Genomic DNA, 10,110 nt, shown 5'->3' with positions numbered 1-10,110 from the left:
ATTGGGCATGGTTGTGTGTACAATCTATGTATTTAATACCGAATGGCAAATGTGTTTGGTAACGTGAGATATGAAGAAAGGGATTGAGAGAGAGTTGGGGGGGGAGCGGAAATCTCACACACACCGCACTCAGCCACGGTGCCAGTTCTGTAGTACAGTCAGCCATGCCCCCCCTCACATTCATGCACAAAAGAGATAGAGCGAGTACAGGGGGGAGAAGAAGAAGAGAAGAGAGATGGAGGGAGGGGCAGAGAGAGAAAGAGGACGTGAGAAGGAGAGATAAAGAGAGAAGGAGGGAGAACAAGGGAGAAATACTAATGCTAAGTCCCTCTCTCACACACACTCTCTATCTCTTTCTCCCTCTCACACCCAGAAACACAGAAACACACACACACACACACTAAGTCAGCATTAGACTTACCCAGTGAGCACCACTACAAAATCCATGGCATTCCAGCCATTGCGCATGTAGGAGTTCTTGTGGAAGGCAAAGCCCAGAGCCAGGATCTTGATGCCTGACTCGAAGCAGAAGATGCCGATGAAGTAGGGTTCTGTGTCATCCTGTCCAACAAAGACAATAGAGAAAGTCTTAAAAACATGCCTCGCAGTTTCCTCTGGGAGGACGTAATAATGAACTAGTTGATTTGGTCTCATGTACTGTATGTTTCCTTATTATCTTTTTTTTTTTTTTAAATCCTCTTATGTACCAACTGAATGTGCCAGTTCTGGTTTATGATGACAATACCGGAATGCAAGCACAGGCCTGTACTTCAACTATACTCCAATTTCACTGACTGCTCAGAAATACACTGTGATACGCCATATCTGCTAGAACTGACTATCCAAACCAGGAGGACTGTGTGCTGTTGCATGTATGGATGTGTTGGATGTAATGCATGTATGTGGGGTGTGGGGTGTGGGATGCACCAATATCTGAACCAGACTCACCAGGCGCTCAGACAATGGTGTCTTATCCCCGTCAGGCAAGTGCTGTTCCAGGGCGAGGACCACGCAGTTGGCGCAGATGGTGGCCAGGATCAAGTACTCGAAAGGAGTGAGGGTCTCAGGTCAAGGAAAAATAGTGGAAGAGAGACACAGAGAGCGAGAAAGAGGAAAAAAGAGAGAGAGAGAGAGAGCAAATGGAGAGAAAACACTTCCTGGCAGCTAACGAAAACACAATGTACAGATGCATTCACCATGGCTTTTGCTGTTCCTGTGTTCTTTTGATATATTATAAGCGCTAATTTCATAGAGCACTGAGCACCGCGAACGGGCTTCGCGCATCAGCAACCACACAGTGAGAATAGGCGGGGTTACCTATATTTTCTAATGTCATCGACAAAGCAGGGCGCAATCAATCATAACTGGGCTGAGTAATTAGTAGATGTGGCAATGAAGTCATTATTTATCAGCCAATCACAATGATTCGACCATACCTTATTAAAGTTCACTCGGAGCCCAGTAATTGTTGTACAATGGAGCAAACAACACATTTCCGGTTGTGAACTGAGCGGTTTCCACCAGAGAAGAATTTGCTAATGTAATGAAATTGGCCAAATGATTTCGCCAAGTTATTTAACTAGCTTTATTCCATGAGCGGAGGACTTTGAGTGTTGCCAGCCGCATTGCTCATCCATGGAACTAAGCTTCATCATGTACACATAACTTGTGTTCCTGTTCTTGAACACCTGCCACATGTGGTGGTAAAATCCTGATGGGTCTCTGTTTGCCCTCTACTGCATGTATTGCATACTGGGGTTACCCACTACAACTGCAAATCAATTTAGCAGTTAAGCGTAGGCAGGACATTAAATAGTTCTCTTACCCATTTAATAAAAAATGACTTTCCATGAGAGGTTTATATTGAGCGTACAGTACCAGAGTAACATAATTCACAATATTCAGCCCTCCGTGCCTTCAAATAACATCAGTGTTCCATACATAACCTAAACAACTGCAAAACAATTTACAAAACTGAACAATTTCACGCTAACTCCTCAAGCTTTGTGTATCTGAGGGTCACGTACAGACATGGACAGGACGGTTACATCTACAGCAGTAAGTGTGTTCATATTTAACAATTACGAAGATTACAATGGATGCATGAACAGAAGCCAGTTTGGATCTCTGCGGCTAATTAAATGCATGATCTGTTTATGTTTCATTTCAGGTTTCAGATGGTAAAGCATCGCAAGGCAAATCATGCATGATGTTGACACATGGTAAGCAATGCTATGTAAGGTAAAATACCATTAGGCTTTTTTACAGTGTGCCATAGACGAATAACCACCTCCTTGTGGTTAAAGTATGCACACACACACACACACACACACACACACACACACAAACACACGGAGAGAGAAATACACGGAGACACATGAGAAACAGATGCGTCCTAAAGCCCGGCCGTGCCCGTGGCTGCATAGGCACGCATCCATGGTGAAATAATATGCGCTGTAGGCTGTCTTGTGAGTGAATGAGTCAGACACATCTAGCATGGCTCTAATCGGGCAATCATTAGCGGGTTACTCCCTGCCTGTTTACCCATTGTGTAACTGGCCCCGACACTCGCGTGTGTCTGCGTGTTTCTGTGTGTGTATGTGTCTGTGTGTGTATGTGTATGTGTGTGATGTGTTTGTGTGTGTGCGCGCGCATGGACTAGGCAAGCACCCAGCAGCCACAGCGTATGATTCAAAGTGACGCAGCTCTTTGGCTCACTATCCACAAGGACTTAAGGGTGAGTTTGATCTCTCACTCTCTTTCTCTCTTCCTCTCATTTTCCCCTCCACGCTGGTGACGCATCCTCTCCCGCTACCCTGGCCTGCGCCCCGCGCTCTGATGGAGTGGTGATATCTCCGTGCTGTTTTACTCATGACTGACTTAGTCTGACTCACTGTGATGCACATGCATGACACTGGGCATGAGCTGCCTGAGAAAGGTCCTTTGTTTGGAGTTCAAATGACCTGGCGCAAATAGATCAGTGCCTTAACGGCCTATACACCAACCGCTACACACGCACACACACACACACACACACACACACACACACACACACACACACACACACACACACACACACACACACACACACACACACACACACACACACACACACACACACACACACACACAACCATACACATACACAGTGCCTCTACAGTCACCAGATAACAGAGAGAGAGAGGACAATACTGATGGCCACTGTAAGCAATGATGTGTGTGTGTGAGATAGAGAGAGAGAGAGAATGAGAAGGGGTGGAAGAGTACCGTGACAGAGAAACTACAACATAAACCAGCGCACACTAGCCATGGCCAAAAAATATGTCGAATGAATAAATTAGAGAAGCAGAGAGAGAGAGAGAGAGAGTGAAAGAGAGGGAGAGAGAGAATGCGAAAGAGAGTTATGGGAGAGAATGAGAGCGAGGAAGGCAGGAACAGAGAAAGCTGGAGTGAGGGAGGGAGGAAGGCAGAGAGAGGGGAGGGGGAATGGAGGAAGAAAGATGGAACATACTAAAGGCATATGGATCCATTCCATGAAGCTCCCTGTACGTAATCTTTTCACACAGCCTGATTTCTGCTTCAAATAAGATCAAAGGGCTTTAGAAAAGAGAGAAAGAGAGAGAGAGAGAAAGAAAGAGAGAGGGATAGAGAGGAACAGGGAGAGAAATTGAAAAGGGAGGAAAAGGAGAAGCAATGGGAAGTGGAAAGCAACAGAGAAAGAAAGAGAACGAGAGCCTTAAAGAAGGAGAAAAGATGAGAGGGGGAGAGAAGGAGGATGCTGTATGCTGTAATCATGGCCGGGGGTGATGTGCAGGCTAACAGGCTAACAGGCTCTCTGGGGCTCAGTGCTGCCAGGCCTCCCAGCACTGCGCATGGCACGGCCCGCACACGTTCCAGCTTTAGCACACATTAGCACCCCCGGCTCCACTCAATTAGCTTCGCCTGCCCCTAGCCCTGTTTGTGTGTATGTGTGTGTGTGTGTGTGTGTGTGTGTGTGTGTGTGTGTTCGGTGTGTGTGTGTGTGTGCATGTACTGTATGTGTGTGCATATGTGTGGGTGTGTTTGTGCATGTTCGTGTGGGTATGTGCACACATAAGTGTATGTGTGTGTGAGAGTTTGAGTGTGTCCCTGCACATATATTGAGATGGTCTTTTTTTTCTTTCAGTCCATCTCAGGCAAACAGAGAGATGAAAGAGTAGGCAGGGAGAATGCTCTATCCGGTTCATGCTAACGGACAATGTGAGGACGGGGTCATGTGTGTCTCCTGTGTATGGCCGCAGTGTACGTATGTGTGTGTGTTTGTGTCAGTGTGTGTGTGCATGTGTGAAGTGCACTTTGAAAGTCCCCCCTCTCTTCCTGTGCCATTGTGGACAGGCATGTGCATAAAGCCCCTCATGAATATGAGGCCAGTGCTGAGATCATCTCTGCCAAAAACCTTCAATTATGAATCTCTCCTCCCTCCCTCCGTGCTGTGCTATAAATAGCCGCTTGACAGAGTTAAAAGCAACGAGAGAGGGAACGACATAGGGAACGAAGGAGAGATATATAGAGAGAGAAAGAGAGAGACAGAAAGAGAGGAGGAGAGAGGGAGAGGAGGAGAGAGGGAGAGCATGTTCCTGGTTCCTCCTCTCCTTCCTTGTCCTCTGTGACTCATTCAGCAGCTCTGTTCTCCTCTGCGTTTCCGGCTCTCCTCTCCTCTCCTCTCCTCTCCTCTCCTCTCCTCTCCTCTCCTCTCCTCCACTTTCTTTGGTCCCCTGCCCCTTTCTCTCTGATGATCACTAAGTGATTGATTTCAGTGCTCCCTCATTTAGACACACACGCACACAGACACACACACATTATTCAAACAAATGCATACACATATATTTGAACACATTTGTTTGGAACACACATGTACACTTATAACCACAGTGCAGAATATCCATAAAGTACTGCAGTGCTTTAGGCATAATTCCACTGTGTGTGTGTGGGGGGGAGGGAGGGGGGGGCAGCTTTATACAGGTACATTGACAATCTGCTCTGCCTAAGCTGTCATTCCCTGAACTGGATGTGGGAAGCCTATCCTGTGCTGAAGTGGCACTGATGCTTAAAGGCCATTATCAGCTAAAAACAGATACAGTGACAGACAGAGACGCACAGTGCAAGAGGTACCTCAGTCAGCAGGATGGGCAGATCTGAAAAGAGTTGGAAAGAAAGAGGAGACGGAGGGAGCCCAGGGAGGGGGAGATCCTGACTCAAGCATTTTCTCATGCCAAAGGAGCAGTGTGTTGGGCGAGGGGGGGTGGGAGGGGGGGGGGAGAGCACTTGTCTGCTCGACTCTGGCCTTTGACTCTTCTCCAGCTATATTTTGTCTGCCAAGATCAATTTACAAGTGAAATCTAACAGGGCAAGAACTATTACTTAATGATACAAATGTTAGATAGCAACTAACATAATTGCTTAGAGGTTTAAAAGGCTTTAATCCTGATTAGGCTTTACTTAGTTAATCTATCGAAATACTACTTGATATACTATAATACTACTATACTACTAACTGTTGTCAATAAAGTGCTATGGAGTCATTTAGCATCACTTCAAAACATGACAAAAGCATACATTTTATCAGTGCTACTTCCTCTTGGAACCACACATTTATTATCATCAAGATCAATTTAGTCCATCTAGGGGTCTTAGCCCAAACCCTAAGTTCAAAGGGAAGTAAGCCTGGAAAGAACAGCTGAACTGGTCAAGCTACAGTAACTCACCATTCTGAAAAGGATGGATTACAATCACACTAGTTTGACTGGAAAACCATGAGCTTGACTTCACTGTGTTGTATTATTTACCAATTATTGCCACCAAGGGGTAATTCTATCTTTTTACCTGGTGTAACAGCTTGGCCAAGGACATTCAAAGACATCCATCCATCCAATACATTCAACCCATCTAGAGTCGAATGTGCGCGCAGATATATCAATACTCAAATACCTCTGTCCTGGCAATGAAGCAAATGTCAAGCTGAACACTGACAATATAGTTATCTAAATCAGCCCCTGCAAATCATTTTGCTATGTGCATCATGATAGAGAGAGGGAGAGTATCCAACTTAATCTCTCTCTCTCTCTCTCTCTCTCTCTCTCTCTCTCTCTCTCAGAAGAGTCACTAAAAAGTTCTGATGCATCGGATATGTTCATACCACAACTGCAAAGAACAAAAAATAATTCCAAAAGGTTCCAAATAGATCTTTGGCTTTGGTTACTGTACAGAACGGATCCAATGGATACAATTACATATATTTTCAGTACACATTTTGAAAGGTAAACAAGCTCCATACGATTCTTCACTTGAAAAAGTGACAGCATCTTGCAAGTTGAAACCATCAATTGTGCCAATACATTAGTTATTTTACTTTACCTCTGAGTAGATAAGAGTTTAAAAAAAAAGGATGTGCAGAGTTTGACAAATTTGAGATTAATGTTTGCGAACTCAACAACTGTTATGTTTCAGCGATAACACTTGAACCGGCTTATTGTTTCCTGCCGCAGCGCCTCCACTCTCTGGCTTTCTTGTCAAATCACCGTCTCATCTCTCACTCTTTTCACTTACTCTACCTCTTTTTCCTCCCTCCGTGTCAGTCTCTATCTCTCATGTCTTCCTCACTCCACCTCTTCTCCGGAACCTATGCATCAATCATCACTCCTCATCATAGAGCCTCCATTCAGCTTTGCACGCACTGCAGCGTCAGCAGGCCTGCTGTGACGGAGAAGGAGAGAGGGGTGGAGTGGAGGAGGAGGAGGAGGAGGAGGAGGAGGAGGGAGGGAGGGGGGTAAGATGTAGAGACAGCAAGACAGCAAAAAGAGTTGGGCGGGGTGGGTGACCAGAGAGAAAAGACAGAGACAACTACCAAAAAAGAGATTGCAGACAGAGAGAGGGAGGGAGGGAGGGAGGGGGAGACGGCAGATTGCCAGGAATATTAAGCAGAAAGTGTGGCTTTTTTTCTGCGTGACACAGAGCTTTCAGAGTGGGCAACGAAACAGGTGCTAAGCAGAAAAAAGAGTGCAGCTTGTCAAGTTCACAGAAAAGAGAAGAAGATGTTACAATACAGGAGAGAGTGTACGACATTAAGACACTCGTAGGCATCACTCAGAGCCCAGCACAGAGCACAGCACAGGTGCTGCCATCCACATCATCACCGGTGCTAAGACTCAAGAAACCAAATCAACGATTGCTGCCTGCATATTTACATAACTACAACAGCAGATATGGGAGAGACTGGTTCCCATTCTTGGCCTTCCCATGGAAAGATCCATGGAAATATTTTGAGGGTCATAATGAAAGAATCATTTTTGGACAGGCATAATCGAAAAAACTCTTGGTGCATGCGCTGGAGGTGAATGAGAGAATGGATATCCTCGGTCAGTGGATGCTGTGAAGGAGCTCAGTGACCATGGCGCAGCTCATAAATGTGTCCTGAGGCCAACTGGGACACAAGTGGAGGGGAGAGAGGAGGACAAATTGAGCAGAGAAGCAGTCAGAAGGAGGCAACTGAACCAGAAAATAAGGTGTGTGATGCTCTCAAGAAGGTGCACTAATAAGACTAGGAATGGGACTCAACCCCGCCCCCCGATACACACACACAAACACAAACACACACACTTGCACACAAACAAACAAACAATCAAACAAACAGACAAACGAGTATACTTATTTAGTAAACCAGTACTCCGATAAATGTAAGCATGCACTTGACCTACAGTATGACCTACAGCATGTGAGAGTGTAGGTGAATGTAACTCTGAACATTGGACAGGTGTTTAGGCCGGTGAGTCAAGGTTTCTATTTGTGCCATTGCTAACAGTAATATGAGGCAGTCAAGCCAACCCCTCAGTGTGTCCTTCAAGTGTTCAGAACATCTCATTATAAGGGTGAAACGCAACACAAATAAATGCGCACACTTCTATTGTTTCTTAGACAGCACCAGACACTAGAACAAAAGCAACCACACACACACACACACACTCAAATTTGTCCGCATACATACACAAAGATACAAGTACACAAATGCGCACACACACACACCCAAATAAAAAAAAACACACACACCAAACTGACGCCCCATGCAGGTGAGTCAGGTGAGTCTGCATCACCACACAGCGGCAGACACACACTCCGGCCCTTACCCACTGCAGTGACGCATTCACATGCATCACAAATCACTGCCATTCATGCAACTCTTCAGGCCATTAAAGTCTCAGACTTGCCCATCATCTCAAAACTGCTTCCAGTAACCTGACTCTGCCTTTGTTTTGTTAATTTGTTTGTTCATTCATTCATCTGTTCGTTCGCTCGCTCTCTTTCGCTCGCTCGGTCGGTGAGTCGCTCACGGGCCTCTGTAGATGTCTCTGTAGATGAGCCAGTGAATCATTTACTGTAGGGTGGCAGCATTTGGTCTGCCTGCTTGCTGAGTCAGAGGGCCGCACTGAATCACACCCACTTTAATTAGCGGCGGCAGACGGCGGAGCGACGTGCCGGGCTGCGTGACCCGACTGGCCCAGTCACAGGAATGTAAATATGTATTGATTTTTCTCGCTCTGTTTGCTTTTTTAATACTATCTCGCAGATGCCCGAGGACCCAGTGTAAATTATTAATGAACGAGAAACAAGGCTGAGTGGTTCTTTTTTTTTTTCCTTCCCCTTCCACATTCTGCAGTCCTACACACGACATCTACTTTTACTGCTATTCATCTGAACATTTCTTCACTCTTCCAGTTCTCCTCTCTCTAACAACGCAAGGGCAAGAGACTTAAGGAAGGTTTCAAAAGTAAAAAGCAAAGTAAAAAAAATGTGCCTGTCTTAATATTTTCATACTAGTTTTCCTATACAGGCTTTGGTAGGCTAGGGTAATGGAAATGTCAAGGTCATCAGTTCATTTTTATAAAATATCTATGTATAGCGTAATGGTAATAGGTATAGTCAGCCTTTTAACCTATAGGTAATGTATGGGTAATATGTATAGTCACTTACTAGCTTCTCCCTCAACTTGAGTCATCTATGACCTTAATCAGACTGCATGCACAGTAAGGTTTTCTATTCTTTTGAAATTCCGGATGACTACCTGTGATATGCTCGATGAAATTTGAGGAACTTAGCACTGTTCACACCCCTCCAAACATTATACTGCATGTGCCTGTGTTGTGTTGATCCCGACACAGGGATGTACACTTGTATTGTATATCAGGTAAAATGACTGGCTCACATATAAGTGGTTGTCTCTGTGTGTGTGTGCTTTTGTGTGCGTGTGTTTGTGTGTGTGTGTGTGTGTGTGTGTCTGTGTGTCTGTGTGTCTGTGCATGTGGGCGTGAGAGATAGATTTGATCTGCCCAGTTACCCCAAGTGACCCCGCACATCTTCCCTCCCCCATTTGGAGAGCAATGCTCTAGATAAGCAAGAGGAGCCCGAAGCCTTACAGTAGCTTCCCTGATTTCACCTCCCCCCAAATCTCTCTCTCTCTCTCCACCTCTCTCTCTCTCACTCTCCCTCTGATCCCTTCTCCACCGCGGTGACTGAGCACGCTTGTCTGGCTCCTCGTGGCTCAGCATTGACACACAGGGTTGCCTCCGGTCCTCTCTGACCCTCTCTGATCTGTGCGCTTGCCCTCTGCCACCAGCCTCTCACCTCAGTTTGTACCCCGGAGTCTGTTTTAGCCCATGATAGCCCACGTTAGCCCGTGCTGGCCTGCTTTTTCTGCCAAGCCCTTGCGGCCCCTCATAAAGCAGCGGGGCACAGTAGGATTGAGGCTGACGGAGGGGTGTGTTAGGGCACACGCATGTGTGTATTTTACGCGTGAGGCGGTGTGACGGCAGCAGGTAAGCGGGCCAGCGTAGCCTTTGCTGAGGAGTATCTCCAGTTACTTGCGGCGGTGCCGACAGCAGCGGCAGTGTCAGGAGGCAGCACGTGCCGCCAGGAACACGAGCATGAAAAATCAATCCATCGCAGCCGCTCTCCGCACCCATTACCCAAAAATAGCACCACTCCCACGTTACCATACCCCACCACACACTCTCTCTCTCTCTCTCTCTCTGTCTCTCTCTCTCCCAGTCTCTCTCTGTGTATCTATCTCTCTCTGTCTTT

At 46.1% G+C, this 10,110-nt stretch overlaps 1 protein-coding gene across 1 annotated transcript in view; it reads right to left on the bottom strand.

Annotated features, from left to right (window-relative positions):
• Nucleotides 1-10,110, bottom strand: part of LOC308367150 (voltage-dependent P/Q-type calcium channel subunit alpha-1A-like) — a gene marked incomplete at both ends in the record, with an annotated part of 69,137 nt that overhangs the window by 52,419 nt on the left and 6,608 nt on the right. Inside the window, 2 exons of the mRNA XM_080840964.1 lie at nt 422-561; nt 949-1,044. Of these exons, the coding sequence (XP_080697090.1) occupies nt 422-561; nt 949-1,044 (236 nt within the window). The remainder of the gene's footprint in view (nt 1-421; nt 562-948; nt 1,045-10,110) is intronic.

The sequence above is a fragment of the Sprattus sprattus genome (genome assembly GCF_963457725.1).
Source record: "Sprattus sprattus genome assembly, chromosome: 6".
Classification (NCBI taxonomy): domain Eukaryota; kingdom Metazoa; phylum Chordata; class Actinopteri; order Clupeiformes; family Clupeidae; genus Sprattus; species Sprattus sprattus.
This window is presented reverse-complemented; position numbering and strand designations above follow the sequence as displayed.